The 20,438-nt window shown below is 37.2% G+C and overlaps 4 protein-coding genes across 12 annotated transcripts in view; 2 read left to right on the top strand and 2 right to left on the bottom strand.

The window, feature by feature from the left end:
* Window positions 1-29: 29 nt before the first annotated feature.
* LOC145969218 (CAPA peptides) lies at window positions 30-3,493 on the bottom strand. 2 transcript variants are annotated; one of them, XM_083095147.1, is made up of 5 exons: window positions 3,355-3,492; window positions 2,543-2,584; window positions 1,566-1,817; window positions 821-970; window positions 30-308 (listed from the first exon to the last, which is right to left on the bottom strand). In XM_083095147.1, the coding sequence occupies exons 1-5, from the start codon at window positions 3,413-3,415 to the stop codon at window positions 226-228; spliced, it is 588 nt and encodes a 195-aa protein (XP_082951273.1). In that variant the 5' UTR covers window positions 3,416-3,492; the 3' UTR covers window positions 30-225. The 2 variants fall into 2 exon arrangements, with proteins under 2 accessions (XP_082951273.1, XP_082951274.1); XM_083095148.1 differs by lacking the exon at window positions 2,543-2,584 and having other exon boundaries at window positions 3,355-3,493.
* Window positions 3,494-6,075: 2,582 nt separating this feature from the next.
* On the bottom strand, window positions 6,076-7,799 carry LOC145967817 (WD repeat-containing protein 18). The gene is made up of 2 exons (XM_083092802.1): window positions 7,682-7,799; window positions 6,076-7,543 (listed from the first exon to the last, which is right to left on the bottom strand). Exon 2 carries the CDS (start codon window positions 7,462-7,464, stop codon window positions 6,190-6,192), a length of 1,275 nt encoding a protein of 424 aa, XP_082948928.1. The 5' UTR covers window positions 7,465-7,543; window positions 7,682-7,799; the 3' UTR covers window positions 6,076-6,189.
* Window positions 7,800-7,888: 89 nt separating this feature from the next.
* The window catches only part of LOC145967818 (uncharacterized), a 34,273-nt gene continuing 21,723 nt past the window's right edge, over window positions 7,889-20,438 (top strand). Inside the window, exons 1-6 of one of the 2 annotated variants that reach the window (XM_083092804.1) lie at window positions 7,889-8,393; window positions 8,484-8,649; window positions 8,733-8,950; window positions 9,025-9,189; window positions 9,266-9,444; window positions 9,542-9,713. In XM_083092804.1, coding sequence (XP_082948930.1) covers window positions 8,284-8,393; window positions 8,484-8,649; window positions 8,733-8,950; window positions 9,025-9,189; window positions 9,266-9,444; window positions 9,542-9,681 — 978 coding nt within the window. In that variant the 5' untranslated portion in view covers window positions 7,889-8,283 and the 3' untranslated portion in view covers window positions 9,682-9,713. Of the gene's footprint in view, window positions 8,394-8,483; window positions 8,650-8,732; window positions 8,951-9,024; window positions 9,190-9,265; window positions 9,445-9,541; window positions 14,509-20,438 lie in introns of those variants that run through there. The other variant, XM_083092803.1, reaches the window with a different exon arrangement.
* The window catches only part of LOC145967815 (protein kinase C-binding protein NELL1), a 63,858-nt gene continuing 60,967 nt past the window's right edge, over window positions 17,548-20,438 (top strand). For all 7 annotated transcript variants that reach the window (XM_083092797.1, XM_083092796.1, XM_083092795.1 and 4 more), the window contains exon 1: window positions 17,548-19,506. In XM_083092797.1, the coding sequence (XP_082948923.1) occupies window positions 19,116-19,506 (391 nt within the window). In that variant the 5' untranslated portion in view covers window positions 17,548-19,115. The remainder of the gene's footprint in view (window positions 19,507-20,438) is intronic.

Raw genomic sequence — 20,438 nt, 5'->3', positions numbered from 1 at the left:
TTGCGTGTAAGATTATATAAATTGCAATATTTAAATGCAGATTATGTATTGTGTTGCGCATAAACTTGCGTACAAAGTGCAAGGATAAAGTGGGTCGCCGATGCAAATGGGGAAACGATCGAAAGCATCACATGTTCCTGGTGACGTCTCTAACAGTAAGTTTCTTCTTTCCTTTGGATTAACACCCGTTAAGTTCGCGAGGCAAGTGATCAAAGCGTGAATAAGTTACAGGAAATTCGCAGTGTCACGTTCATTCTCGCGACCTAATCTTGGAGTATATCCCCCTTGGTCTTGAGTATTTCGAGAATCTGAAAGAACAGATCGGTTATATGTTGCAGGAAAACACACGTGGACTCTTAAACTGCTTGCATTTAAAGATTAATAAAGTAGTGACATTCACACAATTCGTTTCTCTATAGAAAGACGATTTATATAATATCAAGAAATTGATGTGACAGTCGATATCTATTGACTATTCATGGCAAGATTATCCATTTTGAAAGAATATTTAATTTAATGAAAATAATATAATCAATACTTTCTATAATATCAAAGATATTCTATAATATTCAAAGATGTCATTATTACAAATATTCATTTTAATACTCTTTATATAATACATTCTCAGCATTCTGTCATTAAAATGAAAAATACAACATTTTTCATATTTCAATTTTAACAGAATCAATTTAACAAACAATTACTTTCATGATTTCAATTATAAAATGAAAACTAAAAATCACAATTTAACTTAAATTAATCTAAATTTATTAATATTTGAAATGTAAAATAGAAAAACATATATTCTTTTCATACATACCTCGCAAAATAGAATAGTATAGTCGAGGATCGTTAATTTTTTGTGCGAAATGAAGATCTTTATATCCATGAATATGATCGGGCATTAACCAGGAATTATCTTTCTGTAGCTTGTCAGCATATTTAAGTGCTATCGGCTTGCTCGCGTAGTCTATAATATAGAAATACAATTAATAAGTTAAGATATAGATTACAAAAATGCGTAAATTTATATACGTTTTATTGCAATATATTTAAAATAAACGAGATCCTGCGAAAGGTGTAACAAAACCTGATAAATAAACTGACTCGTTAAAAATTGAAAATGTATGCCATATATAATACTATATTGTTTCACGTTAATTCATTGATATAGTCATCCGCTCGTATTTTTCCATAGAGTTTATTTAATCCGATAAAAGCTGTTTTAATTAATAACAATACCAAATATTGATTCTAAATGTAATATATTAAATATTTGCAGGGCTTTGCATCCATGTAAAAATGTTTGGATGCTAAAATATTTTGCAACAATGAAATTGTCAACATTGCGAATGAAATTGTCAACAATCAAGTTACTCTTATTTTTATCATTATTTATAAAGTTGTCATATTTATGATTATTGATAGTTTTTAATTCATAAGATTTTATTTCTATAAAAAGCTTGATAATTTTTATTCGCAAAATAATTTACAATTTCAAAGAGTTCAATATATCCATTTATAATTTTATCAACACAATGAATTATTTTTAGGAAGTTATTCACCTTCGTAATCAGAACTTAAGAGAGGATCCATGTCCATAGCATAAAACTCAATGTCGGCATCGGATGATAGATCGTGAAATCGATTCAAATTGCCAAAGCTCGACACGTCGGATCGTCCGACTCGAGGCTGATGTATCAAACCTAAAGCGCGCTCCGACCTGGAGAAGCTCGATATCTCCGAATTTCGACCAATTCTAGGATACGGCACTAATCCAGCGGATCGCCTATCGTTAGCTTTCAACTTTAGACCCTCTGAAACATCGAGTGAGACAATGAAAATTAATTAGAATGACACGCTTGAAATTATTTCGAGTTGTGCTCTTCTTGAAAGTAGAGAACATATAAATATAAAATTGTTTTTTCTTTCAGATTAATTATTTTCGTAATCGGCATTTATAAATAAAATTAAATGTTGCGTATGTGTTGCTATACATATACATGCCTCGTAAAGCTTATGAAACCTATAATAATTTATATATCGAATACACATACACTCATACACACATAAGCTTACATATATAAACATAAGAAATTTATCGAAGTATGAAAATTATCGAAAGAGTGAGTAACAATATTTCCTAAAAAAAACAATCATCATATATATTTTACTAAAAGTTTGAACACATAAATTTGTATTAATTTATTTAAATAAAAATGTATATTGCAAAGTCATGATAAAATTTAAAAAAAAAATGAAATTTGCAAACAGTAACACGCTGAAGCATCAAAGAGAATTTAAAAATATGTCAAATGCATTTAAAAAAAAACATTTAAAAGAGATCGTCATCTTTCATGATGATCATTACATATTATATTGTATACTTATAATAAAACTTTTGTGTAAAATTATATAAAAATATACTTATACATAAAACTTTTGTGTAAAAGACGTATAATGTATAAATATATATGTATTATATATGAAAAAGGTCATATAAAAGTTATGAAAATATGCGACTCATGCGAGAGTTCCTTGCCTCTAGCGGATTCAAACTGCTGGTCGTCCGAGCATCTGGCAACTGAAAAATAAATAGGATGTCGTCGACGTTTTTTCATCAAAGACCGAACATCATAATCCTTAACAATTTAATTTACACTCGCACTCGAGGCACTCAACAATTTCCTACGGGAATCTAGTAACAAAATTTTTTTTCCCTCGCCGCTGCAGCTTTTTTGCACTTAATTCCCTATCCTATTTCATTTTTACTTCGTGTCGGGAATTGTTGCATCGAGTTACAGTTTCGTCTTGGTAAGAATAAATTAACTAATGTTTTTTTTGTAAGATAGTGACAAAAATGTAACTTTTAATATTAGATTAGATGCCAGTTTCTTTTCTCATTCTCGCGTCTTATTTATAATTTCTTTGATATCGATTCTCCTTTATAATAATTTAATACCGAACCAAATATCTTAAGATATTCAACATTTAAAATTCTATTGAAATTCGAGTTTAATATAGTCTAATATTTAAATAAGAAAGTTAATTAAAAAATAAAAATTTGCAGCCAATTTAGCCAATTCTTTTTAAATTAAAAATGTTTCAATTTCAAATATATTAGCCTATATATTTTTATCAAAAAATTAAAAGTTATCAAAGAGAGAATGCATGAATATTATTTGACAATTATAAATCAATCTGAAATTTGAGAAAAAGTAAATGAAATTCGTAAAAGAATGCTCGTTTTTCTAATTAAAAATTTACAGATTTATGAGAACCGACTGTTAATGACTAAAAATCAAAAAGTAAAATGTTCTAAGGCTTATTATAAATTTCGCAATATCAACTTACGATTTAGAGAGATAGAAAATACCAGAAGTATCATGAGAATGAAAAATCGGTTGTCCTGCATTTCTATAACGCGAATGATCAAATTTTTAAATAGTGATGCTGCAAAGTTTAGAATCGCACCGACACTGAATGCCTCCTGTTACCCGACGTCCGATTTTATACCTTGCGCCTCTACCGGGGTTGCGCCACTCTACCCGATCATGGAATTACCACCCCAAGGGGGGTTCAACCCCCTTATCGCAGAACCTCCGACTCGTTTCCCGTCCCTACTTCTTGCGATGTATTTTCTGCGATCTGCATAACAGGATGTTGGATCTTTTTCGAGTTAAAAATTAAAATTTTATCTAAGTGAAAAATTTATAAAAAACTCTGCGTTAAAAATCAGAAATTTTTCAATTTCCTACAAAATTTTGCAAAATTTTCAGGATTATTGCGTTATTTTTTTTGCAGAAACAATCAAGTTACTTGCTTAATCAGATACATAATACAGGTACAAATATTTGTATATTGATGAGATACTCAGCTAAAGATGATGTAAAATATTATTATTGATGAAATATTATTAACAAATATTGTCGGTGATTTCAAATCAATTTTATAACAATTATTGCTATACTATCGAAAGAAAAAAATTATTGTAACACATTACATTTACCTATGACAATCATATTTATTCGATGTCATTAAGTCAAAGAATATATTTCATATAGGTATTTTTCTATGAGAAAATTAGATGTTTTTCACAGATGTTTATCTTTTTCTCTCTTTTTTTTCTTTCCGCAATATAAAATTTTCAACGTTTTTTTCCGGAAGGTTTCTTTTTTTATACCATGTCAATATAAATGATAACCGTCATTTTATGGGTGATGTATAAGTATAGAGATATACATTATTAATTTTTGATACGGTTGATTTTGATGTACCGGGGAACCTTTAAGTGGAAAGCCCTATTTATCAAAAAATAAATTGATCCCTAGACGCACTTCTGAACATTCCTAACTGAAACGTGGGTTGTCAATTATAGTAATTCGGTCAATGCTGACGTAGGCATAAAAGGAGTCGATTACAATGGATACAGGATAATATATAGATTTGTACACGCGTGATGCGATTATCATGCGACAGATTATGATGTATCACTGTGCGTGACATTTTCTAAACACCGAGTGCGATTTTCCAAAGTGAGAATAATCTCCCTAACATGAACGTGCTCGCGCGATCCTTTTTCGCGTTCCTCCCTCGTTTATGCATGCTGGACTGTTACATCGAACACTAAAACTATGAATAGGAAAGATTCCAATAAGCCATTCAGTTTCAAAGATTGGGGATTTTAAAACAAATCTGTGTTAATATTTATATACTCTTCCTAAATTTATATACTCTTCCTTTCATGTGTCATAAATAATAAATGCTGGTAATATACATGCACACAACATATCTCATATAATGAAGTCTTCTGAGCAATCCTTATGAATTGACTTATTCATTTATAAAGAATTTTAGAGAGAAGTTTTTTTTTCATTTGCAGTAGAAAGAAAATGGAGAATTGTGGATCTTTCATCGGATCTTTCCGAATAAATTTCTTCTACAAAAATAGATAAAAATGTGGAACGATCAATACAATTGGAACTCACGGATAGTCACGATGCACCGGATGTAACTAAAAATTAGACTAGCCAGTAGAGCTCATTGACCAACCCGAAGAGACAATGTGCATGCGATGTTGCTTCGCGATTAATTTATCTGTGACAGACATAGTGTTCTCGTGAGCGTTTCATTTGTATGCGCCTACCAGCTCATTTAAATATAAAGGAGCGTCAATGAAGATCGTATCTAACATTTAACTGACTTGCTGTCTAATTAATTGTACACGTGTATAAGGATATGGATAAGGATACTGGTACGGAATACGCGCGTACATGTGTCTAGCGAGTTTATTTCGAGCGAAAAAAGTGATTGATTTTTTTCAAAGAAGATTTTTACTAATTGTATGCTTTTAAAAGAGAAAAAAATACATAGTTTAATGTCGGGAAAAGGCCAGCAAGAAAGTAAAGATCGTGCTTATATCGTGCTCTATCGTGCTTATAGATTTTGCTCAATAGTGTGAGAAAAAATTTTCTTGACAATAAAATGTCACATTTTCATATTATACCTTACTTATTTTACGCCATCTAGAAAAAGGATGTTATTTATAATATTGTATTTTAAAAAAGAAGGGTGTAAGAAAAGAGAATATATATATCATGTCGTCTCTCTCGATTCGGCGGCGGCAGATTATCCGCCAAAGAAATTATTTTCCAGTTTAATATCCTAATTAGTAGCGCCCTTTACAAATAACACTACGAGAATGTAATATATCTTGCAATATTAAATTTTAACCTAAGATAAAATATAGAATCGTCCGGTATTAATGGAACTATGGAACTAATGGAAATACCTCAATATTGCGAAAAAAAAACAATATAAAGCAATAAAAACAATAAAATAAAATAATAGAATATAATAATAAAATACAACAAAATATGGTGAAAAACAATAATAAAATATAAAAGTATTTGGGGATTTATTATATTCGTCGAAAATAATTTACGAATAAAGATTTTCTCTCGAATGTAAAAAAAATTTTTTTTATAATTATATTTTTATAATCTAAAAGTTTGATATTTTTTATAACAAGATAATACATATTTTTATATAAATAAAAAATGCTAATACCTCTCTTTATCTTTCTTTTTTAAATTATATATATTTGTTTTTAATTTTATAAAATATAATTACATTTTCAGTTCGTTTCAAAGGAAGATAAAATCTTTATTATATCTCTAATATCGTCCATCACTTATCGTTTGCTTTTTGCAGAATATGCGTGGCACTATATTTAAATAAGCTTGCATTAGCCTTTTTCAACATTTTAATCTCTTCCCTCAATTGTTTTATCAATTCTCCCTGTTCTGAAGAATCAACGGTATTTACGGTATTTCCCACATAAGATTGAAAGTCCAGAATCTCTGCCGGATTTCGTCCTCTGGAAATTACTTCGACAATGTCCTCCGATTCGGGCTCGCCATCGGCTTCTGACGTCCTTTGCAGATTACGCACCTCCAAGCGCGGCTCGAGAGTAGAAGCGCGAAAGTTTTCAAACCCTTTCGCGAAGAATGCGGCGGTAACTGGCCCTTTATGTTCAATCGTTTTGAGCACCTGGCGACTGACAATGTCCCAGATATGGACGGCTCCATCGGTAGATCCGGACAACAAAGTACGACAGTCTACGGATATCGACAGGGCAGTGACGTGCGACTTGTGAGCTCTGAACATTAATTTCTCGTCGTCCTTTGCCACGTGCTGCTCGATTCCGCGTGGCGGCTCGTGCAAATTACACTGGAATATGTCACCGGTCGTGCAGCCCACGAAGAGTTCGCTCTCACGGGAATTCACGATGATTGCTGTGAGCGGCATTTCGAATATCAATGAAACCAGAAGAGCTCCGCTGCCAAGCTCATAAATATTGGCCCTTTGATCCAACGAGGCCGTGTATAATCTCGAGCGAGCGCCGCCAAAGCCGAAGTGCATATCTTTGACTGGCATATTATGATTGGAAAAAGTATAAACTGGAGAACAGTCTTGCTTGTTGTTTATCGCTTTGTAGAGAGACCATACGAACACGAGACCATCCTCGCCGGCGCTAGCGAACAACGATCCGTCCTTCGTGATTGCCAGACAGCAAACAGGCTGATAGTGCCTGGTTAAATTGGCCAACAATCTACCGGTGCAGGTCTGCCAGATGAACAGCTGTTCGTCTACCGAGGCGATTATGTAGGAGCCATTCGGCGTGCAAGTCAGGGCGTTCACCTTACCCGATGTGTTTAGACGAATGTTGGGCAAGGGTAATGGGCTGTTCAGCGGCCAGATGTGTAAACGCGCTTTCGTGGCATTGGCACCCAACACGTAGCTGTCGCTCAGAAGCTGGAGAGTGCGGTGGCCAAGCGCCGACGCGTTTTTGAAGACGGACAACATAGAACCATTCCGGGGATCCCATACCGCGGCGCTCCAACTTTCCCCGGTGGAGTCACTCGTCAGGATCACTTCCTTCGCGTCGGTTATTCGTGACATTTTGGAGTCTCACGATACTTACAGCAAAACGCTAGACTGGCATCGATTATGTCGAAATTACGTGAATGTCATGACTCTCCTGGAAAAAAAATGTTTTTAGCTTCTCTTCTTTTTCTTTTTTTAATATATAAATATAATAATATATAAATTTAATATATAAATATAATATATATATATTTAATATATTAATATATAAATATCTGGAGTACGATCTCACGTCTTAAACTCAGCATCACCAAACACGTGTAGACACAGACAGGTTAGGTTAGAATTCAGACTCTAGGTCTTCTTTCGCACATGCGCGGTAGCAGGAGAAAAATATCTAGACACCAGGCTGCCAATATACGAACGCTATATTTCCTTCTAATCCTTGGTCCCTATCTATGTGTTCCGATATAGACCACCAGATGTATGTACTGGAAAATCATTCATTCATATATGTATGTACTGTCAGCTAAAACCTAGAAGCAGTCTATAAATAGTATATCACGTGACATTTCTACGAGATATCAAATTTCCGAATACGTAGCTTTTTTATTAATGGATACGTTTGATGGGCTTTGAAATTCGCGGCTTTACAGAAACTCCGGAAGTGAGAGAAATAATCGTCAAGAAGTTTGATCATTTTCTGATTGCTTGTGACGTAACGGCACGGCACGCCGCGTCAACAAAAGTTGTTATTATTTACCTTTGAAGCAACCCATCGGATCGGACAAAATTATTTACACGGTCAGGAGATTATGTTTCATCGTAATTTCGTCGAGATTGCTTTCTCTTAGCGGCAGAACTATCGGAAGGTCTTTTCCTCTTCACTTGCTCATGGGATTTATTGACGATGAATTGCGAGAAGTATCTCAGCTCTGTCACAATGTTGTTGACGGAAGCCGCCTCGTCTCTTGCGTACGGAACATGGTTCGCGTCGAAATAACGTAAGAAAATCCTTTATTTTGTCTTCGTTGCGTCAAAATCATGGTGTCATCATCATTGTACCTTTAGCATTGTATCTTCTTATTTTGCAGGAAAACATCGTTCAAGCAACTCGTCGTGTGTATCCAGTTTCGAGAAGATTATCCCGCATCACCTCTGTTTATCGAGTTAAAAAGTAAAACTCTGTCTACAAAGCTGCTTGATGGACTAGCCGAAGTCTGCGAAAAAGAGTGCAAGCGTTTATTGAACAAAGCACAGGTCCCTATATTTAGATTTATACCTAATAATTTGTTACGTATAAAATTTATATTTGCTTAATAAATTCTCTCTTATACTTGCAGGTGTTGCTGATTTTAAAGTTTATCAGAAATTTTATCGAGGAAAATCCTCTCATCTGTTGCTATGACGAAATATCAACATTAAAGAAACTTCTAGGAGACAAAGACGAGTTAAAATTGAAGCAGAAGAATTCTTATATTTATTTAACATTATATCAAGGTTTATATCATTTTAAGACCAAGCTTGAAATACCGAATAATTACCCCATCGATTGCGTGACGTATGTTTAATTTTCTTCTGTAAAATTCATGCAGTAAATTCAATGTTATTCATTTTTATACAATTTATTTGCAGATTTAGTGATGTTGATACAAATTTCCCACCATTGTTCAAGCGCTATCTAGTTGGACAAGGAAGAGAATTAGCAAGACAATGTGTCGAAGAACCATTCAAGAAACAAGCCCAGAAGCTATTCACTCCATCACCATCATTAAATATAGCTGCATCCTTTCTCATAAAGTAATTTTTATTCTTACATTAGTATACTTTTAATTATTATAGTTTTTTTTTTAATTTCATGATTTAATTTATGCAGAACTGTAAAAGCTCTTCCACAAGAGCCTTGTCAACATTGCAAAGTAATATGCTTACCAGCAAATCCAGAAGAGGTTGTAACCGACGAAAGTGCGGATTTCCATGCCGAAAGACTTTACTGTGCTCATCTCTTCCACTTAAAATGTCTTGTGAAATACATGAAGACTCCGCCATTCCATGGTAAAATATGAATTTTATATATCAAAATTATCATGTTATATTGAAAGATTTAAACAAATTTTTATTGCTCCTTAATTTTTGTCTACTTTTTTGTTAGGGGGTAAGAAATGTCCAAGTTGCGGTCAACGCGTGTATCATGACAAATGGGGATTAAGTGATAAGCTCGCAGAAGCTCGGTGGGCCCATCAACAAGCACGAGCAAGGGAGTTAGCGGAAGTTGAAGATTTTTTCAACTAGAAAAGACCCTGTATCAAGCAGACATTTGTGCTGTAAGTTTCAAAGTTTGGTAAACTTTACTACAAGTGCGATAAATGGAAGCATATACATGGCATAAACATGGCAACTGACATTTTGAGAAAAAAATAAAATGCAGGATAAGAATGAAAGTATGAGAGAAAAAAATCCCATCTTTAGAAACAAAATTATTCTTGATTTTACAAAGTTATACTATTTTACAATTATTGTACTACATTTATTAAAACAGAAGGCAAATAATATTGAAAGAAATATTTTTTAAGAATAAGAAAGAATTTTAAGAATTTTTAAGTAAATATTTTTTGTAAGATATATGGCAATATTATATTTAGTTTCAAGTAGAAAAATGTCAGTTTCCAATTTTATTTTTGTAAGAAACTGAGATTGAAATAAGATATCATTGTATAGAGCAAATGTGGGCATTAATCAGTGGGCTTAAAATAGTTGATAAGAAATACTTTTTACATACTAAATGTATCAGCATAGCATTATTTTTATATCTTTAGGTTATTTTATGTAAACATAATATTTATACACATGCATTATGCTTCCAATTTTCTTTTACTATTTTGTTTAGCAGTTATAATAAGAGAATTATTTCTCAGCTATCATAATTTATGATTTGGATTTATAATTTGAAAGTTTAATCTCGAAAATTCGTACCATAGTGTAGCTATATATTTTTAAAAAAATGTAGCTTTAAGTAACAATTGAAGAAAATGATTTTAATAATGAAAATACAGTTAAAAAATGACAGATGAATTAGAAAAGGGAGATTGCCAGTATATCTATAACAATATAATATATAACTTTTATTAAAGACTTTTTTCTAATCGTAGTTAAAAAGGTTATAGCCTCCAGTAATGACGAACAAAGATAAATAGTTTTTTGAGAATCTGTTTCGTTACATTATCGTGATATACTAAAAAAGAAAATCTCTTTAATAGGAAATTTATCTGTAATTTACAATGCACGAACATCGCAAATATTTATCATAGAGTTAAGTATGAGAAAAAAAATATATACATAAGAATAAATTTTATAAATTTGAGAAAGAGAGGCTGTGCGTATTTCCGATGCGTTCCGAATCCATCTCGTATATTAACATAATGCATACTTTTTGATCTCGCGAGACGATTAATTTTGTGTATCACGTGTAGAAGGCAAGTCAGTTTGTTTTCAATAATATGTGCATACGATTATATAATATATAATCTGCAGAAGTTATCTCAGAGTGTGATGGTCAGTAAGGGCGCAGTCTCGCATGTATGCACGAATAGTTGTGACCGTGTTCGTGACGTATTGATCCTCGGTACCGGCTATAGTGACATTGTCTCCGTCTCCCTTTCTCTCCTTCTCACAGACTGGCCTCTTGTGCGGGCACATTTTCGTTTGTTCTGCCGCGTTTACTTTGCCACCCCTACCCTGACGGTTAATGTTCTTTACGCGTGTGTTCATCATGGGTGCAATATCTTCGAGCGCATATGGTATATTAGAACAAGCGAAAATGAGAAAGAGAGAAAGAGGGATATACGGTTCATATTGATGAACCATTAAGATTAGTATAATTTCGTAATAAAATTGTTTCTCTTCGGATTTTTTAATCAATTTCAGATATTTGATATGGCATCTCTAGAAACAAAAGATAGTATTTTTGTATATGTGCCTTATGATGCGAGGGTGGTAAAATTTAAAGCAGCTTCTCGTAATTAATTCAATATATTGCCATAAAATTTGTGAGAAATAACTCAAACAAAAATGTATATTATTAGAAATATTATTAGAAATATTTCATAATTATGATAATTAGCAGAGAAGCTATATTTTTTTTCCAAAAATTAAAAACTTTGTCAAATTCATAGTTGAAAGAATAATTCTTAAATATTTCATTGCGCTAAATTATCGATTATCCGTAGAAAGAGAAATATAGAAAAACAAATAATTAAATTCTTTTTTTCTCATTAAATTTCTGCATAATTTTTAGTTAATTTTAGTATTCTTACACTTGATGTTTCTTTAAATATTTGGTTTTATTTTCATCATAATCATTTGAATTAATCGTTCTCATTAGATTGAATATTTACATTTCAAAGAATGTCCTAAGTTCATTAATATAATATATATTATAATTTATATATATTTCTCTTGGGAGGAAAAAGTTCTTCAGCATCATTATTATTACTTAAAGCTACATCTTATTTGTTACACGTCCCAATATCTTTTTCACTAATAACGATAATATTGACGATGAAGAAGAAAAACAATCCTATTAAAAAAAATCATTACCTTCATTTTTTACACAAAAGGTTTATATGAATAAAAAATTAACTTTTTTGATATCATGGTTGGGAAAAATGGCAAATAAAATAGCAAATAAAATGGCAAATGAAATCGATTATCGATATTTGCAACAGTAATAAATGGAACTCGCGTGAATATGTCGGTTCCCAAGGGCGATCGACTAAATTTTTCTCCCGCCGCGTGTTCGCATTTAGTTCTGGGAGACAGCCAGGCAGACTAATTCCCAGTTATCGATTCCACGCATACGTAGAAACGTATGCTCGCGTCGTACTCATGTAGGGCGGACTCTCACGGACCGTTCCTTACACCTGACCTGACCGAAATGCATTATGATGATGAGAGTTATACAAATCTGCCTCTTCGTGGTCTCGCTCTAATGCCAAACGACCAACACGAAAACCGTTTCCGATGGTGAGAGAAGAGAGCGACATTGACGTTGTTTGCGTTGTTGAAAAGATTTCTGGGTCGATGGATGCATCGCAAAGAGAACGTAACTGCAAATTTCACGTGTCACGTGCAATTTCGTTATTGCAGCGGCGCTATTAGTTCACGTTTGTGCTCGCATTAGGGTCGATTCCGGTCGTATACCTATCTGTGTGTTTGACTGTTCACCGGCTACGGGTTTGTGAGGGGTTTCCTCGGTACATGCACCTGGAGTCGTTCACACCGATTTATCTCGCGCTAAGAATAGCGCCGATATTTCTTTTCCATACACAGTTGTACAAAGATATATTAATGTAATATTTATTAATGTCAATATAGAGATTACATAATATTTTAACATCATGCTATTGTGCATAAATGCATTAAGATCATGAAATACTCGAGAGCAATTTTAGAACATCAATTATCGAATTAGTTAATTAATTTGCAATGTTACTCGTCAGAAAATATTGTGACTGAATACGATCGACTATCGATTTAACGAGTACTTTAAACGCGAGTAACGGGCGTCGACGAGCGTAGTTAGCGTAATCAGTTACGTAACCAATCCACTTACACAGGCTACGCATAAATCTCGCGAAGCGTCTTTGCGAAGCAAGGGTGATGTATCTTCCGGTTCCTGGTATATGAAGCAAGTAGGAGTGTTATATACACGATACACCTAATAATTGCACGTGGAACAGCTTTGCCGTAACGCTTTACGGATCGATAGCCGGGAAATGGCCGGAAGCCAAGTCCGACGACGGTGTCGTTTCAAGTTTTACCATTGTTACAGTGCGTAGGAGAGGGAACTAACCCCTTTCGCGAGTGTCCCACTTATGTATCAGTAACCCCCGACGCATAATTCTCCTCCGTCTCTCTCTCGTGATTGTCTCTAAAAGGATGATCGGAATGCTTCTCAGTCTTCGGATTAAAATATCATCCACTTGAAAAATGATGCCGGAATCTGACTCGTTCACACATATTAAATTGTTTCGCAGATATTAAATTGTTCACGAATATTCTACAAAAGATGTATTCGCGTGATTTGACATCGCGATTTGACTTCTTCTTCGTGTTGCATCGATATCCGAATGAATCTCGTCAATCGCTTCATTTTCTCTGAAAGCTTTGAGAGGAAGTCTATCGAAAGAAAATTTATTAGTTATTACTTAATTAATAATACAAAGAAGCTATAGGTTTTATCGAGACATTTCGGATTGTTGAATTAATTGCAAACAAATGATCTCCTATTTAAAATATATTGCTCTATTTGGATATTCATTATTGTAATACATCATTAACATGTGTATATTTTTACGGTAAAAACAGGAAATTTATATAATCTCGTTATCACACGACAATGATAACAATGCGGGTACACGCGAATCGCGACAAAACACGATTTTTTAATAATTGAACGTACTTTCTCGAATAATGCAGCAATTATTAGCTCAAATAATTGGTGATTTATATTACATAGTTAACAATTGCATGAAATGAACAGATTATCAGATATATACGTAAACATTTTAGATTTCGAAAGGGATGAAAAGGTGAGATATCTAGTCTTATATTACAAGAAACGCGTTTCTTACACTAGCAATCGAAAAGTCGACGGCTGTAAAAGTTGAAAGAAAGGAATGATAGACATTGTGGCGCGTGTCTTTCTAAGAGTATCCACTGAAAACATTTCTTTTGGGAAGATTGCTCGCGTGACACGAAAATTCACGCATTTCTTTCAACGCGAACAACAGTGCGATCCTCGTCGTACTCCGAGAAGAAATTTCGGAGTAACGGTATCGTAAATTATGCGTGAAAGCAGCTGTCCTTTTTCGAGTTTTCCGTCCTCAACCGCAACGATTTATTTTTATTTATTTTTGCGATGATTTAAAATACGATGTAAAATCATTTATAGAAAAATGTTAGCAAAGAGAGAGAAGCCAAATTAAATTAACGTTGGAAAGCGGAAGAACGATGGGACATTAATTATCGAATGTAAAAACGATTATTTTTTTATTTTATTTAAAAAAAAACACATGTATAAAACATCAAAAGTAAGAAATAAAGTGGAGAAAAATTTCACTATAATGTGTGTAATTTCACGTTTGCTGCGATGCAATGTAATATTTGCCGCAACAGTCCATCACAATCGTAGTCTATCTCGCATCTGTTTCTACACCGCTCCTCTCCGCTTCCCCTCCTGCAAAAACCAATTTTCCGTTTGAAAATGGGAATTTGCGATCTCTTCGCTACTTCGCGAAAATGGAAATGTTGATCCATAAGTGCATCTCTATACACACGGGGATCAATCAACTGCAAAAGGGAGGACGAGGAGGGAAGGAGGGAGACATAAACGAGGGAGAAGGCCTACACGTAGGTCCGCGGGGTCCCGCAACAACAAGTTGCAGCCACCTGGCGAGGGTGATGCCGGCCACGCGGTGGATTACCCTCCAGGTGCTCCCCCTGCGAAACCCCCTGCTTCGCGCTGCGTGTGCCTGCTGGTCGACGACGATGCCGCCGACGCAGCCGCAACGTGGTGCGTGGACGAAGCAGCACGAAGGCAGGATACGCAATGTAACGAGGAACCGCCGGCGTCTCAAAGAGCAAGGCGCGCGACATCGCGTTCGTTCGGGGACACGCGCGAATCGACTTGAAATCGATACGCACATCTGCCGCAATGGAGGAGTCTATTGACTCTCGCCGGCACGACGGTGGTCCCATGCGAATTTTGGAAGCCCGATTTTAACCGGGAAATGCAACTGCGAATAGTGATAATAATTGATAATAATTTGTGTAATATGTCGGAGTATTCTTTTTTGTTAAACTGTCAAGATATTGTTTGACATTTTTGTAATCGTTTAACATCAAGTTATTAATTTCCTTAAGAGAATCGGAATTTATGGAAGAATATAATACTCCGATAAGATATAAATAGAAGCTATAAAAAGAACTATTCTTTTTTCACAAATATACATGAATCAACAGTTACAAAAATTATTTTATTTTGTTTGTGATTAAGTACATCACTTAGCTCAATTACGAATCAGATTATTCTCTAATTTATTCTGATAAGAAATGCAAGTCGGAGGAAAATGTAAAATTTATCACAAATGTGGTATGCTTGCTGGCAATGTTTCACGCAATCACACACACAAGAATTCTCAGTTAAAGATGAAATCCTTGTTAATTCAAAAGCACTTTGCAAGCAGCAGTTTTTATACAGCATGAACTTTGCCAAAAATACGCAAAATAATAAAAAGAAATTGTAGTCGACGAACTGCAAGAATCGTCAAATAAGATTATAGTTGTCAGATACAGATAATAACTACGATTTTTAAGTATATATATGAAATAATGTACATATGTAAAAATTTACAATATTATTGTGAAGTAAAAAAATGCATAGAACAAAAATTATACTTATATTATAAAAGGATTAATTGAATGGATTAATTGAAAAACTATTATAAAAATATAAATTATTTGTGAAAACTAATACACAAACAGTCTTATACAGATATATACAGATTCGTCGTAGTAGCACATGCAATCGTGTCAAAATGCAGTTGCATTTTGTTCTCCACTTGGCACTTTATTACCTTGTGCAGGGTTGCTATAGTTTCAGAAAATCCTATCAAGGTACCTACCTATATACATATTCATGTGATATGATAAAAATGAAAGAATAACTTATTCGCAAACTCTGGACTCGATAAATACTACTAATCGACATATATTTATTACCCGCATACGCGCGCATTATTTGTTTTAGGAAAGAAAAAATAAGGGGTCATTTGTTATTTATCTCTAAATGTATCGAAAGGCGAACCATATACAAGCGGATCCTGAATTCGTTCAAGAATCTATAATTTAAGAAAAAAAAATGATTTGCATGATTTGTATACATCCCTTTTATATCTATTTGCAGATGCCTTTCCAATTTGAGAAATATAGAGTTGATTCTATATTTCTTTCGAGTAATATGCTCAATATATAAAATGAGCCAATGCATATTTTAAGGAACTAAAAGGCAACTGATAAATCAAAGGAAATTTCTTCCGCAAGACCTCGTCTCTTTCGGGCACGTCTCTCTCTTTCTCTCCTGTTCAACACTTTCAACATATCTATATATTTGTACATGCCTTCGAGTTCGATTACTTATTTATGTCTACATCTCTCGGTGTTTGACAGCGTACACAGCATTGCCGCATGCCTGTATAATACTAACATACATATACACGTGACCAAATTTGCACGTGGATATAAATGTACATATATTTATATTTGTTTAGTATACATTGACGGAACAGTATTTATGATCTTTCATGCGCAGGGTTGTGTGTATACAAGATATGTCGCGCTTTTAGTTCTAAAAAGCGAACATTAGAACATTAATCTCAATCTACTTTATTTTCTATTTCTATCTAAATTACTTTAAATGATATGATTGGAGTGTATTTTATTCAAGCTATATTCCATGTATTTTTAAATTTCCGATGCGTTTAGAATTTTCTTTTAATATATTGCATACATGTAAGAAGATATTTTAAATTACAATGAAGCTTCAAGTAGAATAAAAGTAAAGAAGAGCGGTATCCTTGTAACGAATCAAGGAGCGCCCCGAGGCAAAATGGGACACCCGGTATATTCGCGTCGGGGGTAAGGCGTGTGTGTAGCCGTGGTGTGTGGCACAGGTCGACGGGGGTGCCGCGTTTCAGACGCCGCGTTGCGGGGCATCGATTTCGGCCAGGCCGATGGCATCGACGGGGCGCTCCTCCGCGGGACCATCGCGACGTCGTCGTCGCGGCGGCGCTGCTGCCGCCGCCGCCTCCACCACCGACGTCGTTGGTCCCAGAGAGAGAGAGAGAGAGAGAGAGAGAGAGAGAGAGAGAGAGAGAGAGCGAGGAGAGAGCCGCCCGCGCCGTCTCTGCCTTAGCCGGCGTCCGCTCGCTCGCAGCTACGCCGACTAACGGCGTCGTCGCCGTTCCGCTCGACGCACGCCGACGCCGATGCCGACGCCGACGCCGCCTGCGCGCGAGGTCGCGCCGCGTCGCGCCGCGCCGAGCCGAGCCGACACGACACGGGCGGGCGAGCAGCAGACACACACTTACGGCAGTCGAGGACAGTCGTGAGGCTGCCCGTCGTGCGTGGTGCTGCTTAGTAGCTGGCCGTGTACTAGAGAGCTTCGCCACTGCCTGGCCTGCTGGCAGCCGGCGCGTTATCCCCCAGTCAGTGGAGCGAAAGAGCCACGGCAGTGCGCGAGCGAGAGTTCGCGGTGACGGATCGGTCTGCTCTTCTGCGACAGGGGACCCGAGCTATAACTATAACGTGAGGAGGGAGATAGATAGAGACGGAGAGAACGGACCTCTACGCGAAGAGAGACTCTAGCCGAAGGGGTTGGATTATCTATCTAGGCCGTCGTGGAAGGGTCGCGACCGCAAACTATATTTTAATTTTATGCGAGAGAGGGAAGAAACCCTCTTATATCGGGTAGACGATTGCTAGACGACTGCTAGACTACCGATTGCCCGTGTTCGCTGTCCGAATAAATTAAACTCGGGACCACCGTGCACGAGCGAAGCGCAGTTGCTCGATGCATCGGTGCACCATCAGCTGCAGCTGCCATCGCCGCTACTACCGCCTTTACGGTGCTACCACTACCACCGGTACTACTACCGCCGCTATTGCCGCCGCCGCCGCCGCCGCCACCGCCACCACCGCCACCACCACCGCTACCGCTGGCAAGACCTCGCAGAGATGTCCACCTCGTGGCAGCCGACACTTCCTACCGGACGGTGGTAGTGTCCGGGCGCGCTGGACAACTGCGGTAGTCGATCATTGGTTTTTCGACAAAAAGAGTGGCGAAAGAAGGTATTCGATGGCGCTTGGTGGTCGTTCCCCGTCGTGCGAGCAAAGGTGGTCGTCGAGCCTCGTATAGAGAAGGCAAGGGGATAAAAGACGGTCGAAAGATAGGAAGAGAGGGTGTAGAAAGAGACAGGGACAGAGACAATCGAACCCTTCTTTCTTTCCGCGTGTCATCGTTAATACACAACGCGCGCTTTCGCTTAGAGGGCTTCTTTTTCCCTCCGACGCGGCGGATATAATACGCGGATTTCTCGAGGCCTTCACCGTCATCACGCGCATCGCGATATACTACGCGACACTCCGCGACGTGTGTCACGTGAAAAGAGCAGCGGCGCGTCGTCAAGGGTCGTCGTCCTGACGTCGAACGAAACGGAGCGCGTCCTCGCGAAACGGACTTTATCGAAGTAACTATCGCTATATCATTTCGCGAAAAGTACTCCCAGATAATTCAACCGTCCCATCGGCCGACGGGATACAGATTAGTGACCAGGTTGCGATCGGAAGAGCGGAGAGATCGCGGAGGAAGCAACCACTGCGGAGAGACCGAAGGAAGTAGTCAGTGGTTGATCGGTTGGTTGGTGCTACGTGTGCCTAGTGGGGCTGGTGGTGGCTCGGCTCGGACGGCCCAGGTCGCGGTAATGCCTCGCAGCAGCGATCGTGTCGCCAGGTCGCACGGTGTCGCAGGCGGGGTGAGGGACCGGGCCGCCGCAGGTAGTACTGGCGTGGGTGTAGTCGCGGCCACCGCGGGTAGGATACGTTGACGAGCGCAGCCGACCCCGGTGGCACGTTGCTGGCCACCGTCGTCGTTGCTGCATCCGCAGGCCATGTATCGAGGCGAGCCGGCGATCGACCGTGCCGGCAGCGGCGGCGGCAACCGCAGTGCCGGCGACTCGCGCCGGGCAAGATCGCCGCGTCGACGACGCGCAACGGCGGCCGCCGACCTGCCCGAGGACGCCGACGGCGAGGAAGGGCCCTACGGAGAGGAGGAGGAGGAGGAGGAGGAGGAGGACGAGGAGGAAGAGGCCTACATCGTCCTCGACGTGCAACCCCACCGACCGTCCGACTCCACGACGAGGGTGTATCGCAATGACGATTCCTGCTACTGTCGCGCCGTGCAGAGGAGGCCGGGCAGAAGACGACGCGGCTCGGGAAACGCGCTCAGGATACTCTTCGTCGCTGCCGCAGCTGCCTTCCTCGCGCTTGCTGTCTCACCAGGTATGAAACGATAGAACGCGATAGATCCTCGTCGATCCTGTTAAGTGTACGGGATATATAAATGTAGAGAAACGAGAGAATGAAACATGTCAGAGAGTGCTTTAATTTGAGGGAAATTTTTCGGTAGCACTCTTAGTATAAGATAGATCGGATTCGACCATTTTTGCACCCTCGTTAGATACATGTCTTTTATACGAGAAAGTTTGTTAATGGTATTAAGAAGAATAAATACCAGAAAAACTACAATATTTTTTTCAAAATTAAATTATTAGACAAATATAAAATAAAATTAGAATTGCAATTTCATTGAGACTTCGATCTTTCATCAGATATTTAATGAATAGCTTTTCAATGAGGCAATTCATTTGATGTCATATTCGATTTTTGAAAATTCAGAATGAACATTCGCTTCCTTGAGTTTTGTGTTTATTTATTTTACTCCGCTACTATATGCATAAATAGATCTCTTCCTGTTTAGCAATTCAGAAAGAGAAAGTTTCTACTGGTATTAGTCGAATCAATTCAAGATGAATATTCGCTTTCTCTATTTTTCTTCTTTTTCATCTTTCGCATAATAAACCGTATTTTTCTCTTAAAGAATCGATGATGAAAGACTTTCGACTTTCTTCTAATAGCATCCAATTGTACACTATGAAAAAAGATTCCCTAAAAAAACTACAAGTTTTATTTCCGTTCTTTGCCAAACTCCGATATGAGCATATATTTTTTGCTGCTTCTATCGGACATTATTCCCGCATTAGCCGGTTGGGTGTGTCGCCCGTTCGATTTTTTAGAGATTCCCCAACGTGGGAGTAATCTTTAAAGCCGATTTCTACCAACATCCGACTTGCCGAACTGGCGTATGAATCGATCCGGAATCGTTTATATACATATGTTTCGCGCGACCGAACGAGACGAACGGTCACGAATTT

This window comes from Camponotus vicinus, unplaced genomic scaffold (assembly GCF_025532165.1).
Source record: "Camponotus vicinus isolate PSW18456_S1 unplaced genomic scaffold, iyCamVici1.0 SCAF_3, whole genome shotgun sequence".
Lineage (NCBI taxonomy): Eukaryota > Metazoa > Arthropoda > Insecta > Hymenoptera > Formicidae > Camponotus > Camponotus vicinus.
The sequence above is the reverse complement of the archived record's forward strand: the minus strand, read 5'-3'. Positions and strand labels throughout refer to the sequence as shown.

What these genes read in the sequence shown, in the direction of transcription:
- LOC145967817 (XM_083092802.1), bottom strand. Translation starts at nt 7,464, where the DNA reads ATGTCACGAATAACCGACGCGAAGGAAGTGATCCTGACGAGTGACTCC.
- LOC145969218 (XM_083095147.1), bottom strand. Translation starts at nt 3,415, where the DNA reads ATGCAGGACAACCGATTTTTCATTCTCATGATACTTCTGGTATTTTCT. An exon ending in ATTTTCTATCTCTCTAAATC is followed by an intron (nt 2,585 to 3,354) that starts GTAAGTTGATAT and finishes TTTATTTTTCAG; the next exon opens with TTGCCAGATGCTCGGACGAC. An exon ending in ATACTATTCTATTTTGCGAG is followed by an intron (nt 309 to 820) that starts GTATGTATGAAA and finishes CTGTTCTTTCAG; the next exon opens with ATTCTCGAAATACTCAAGAC.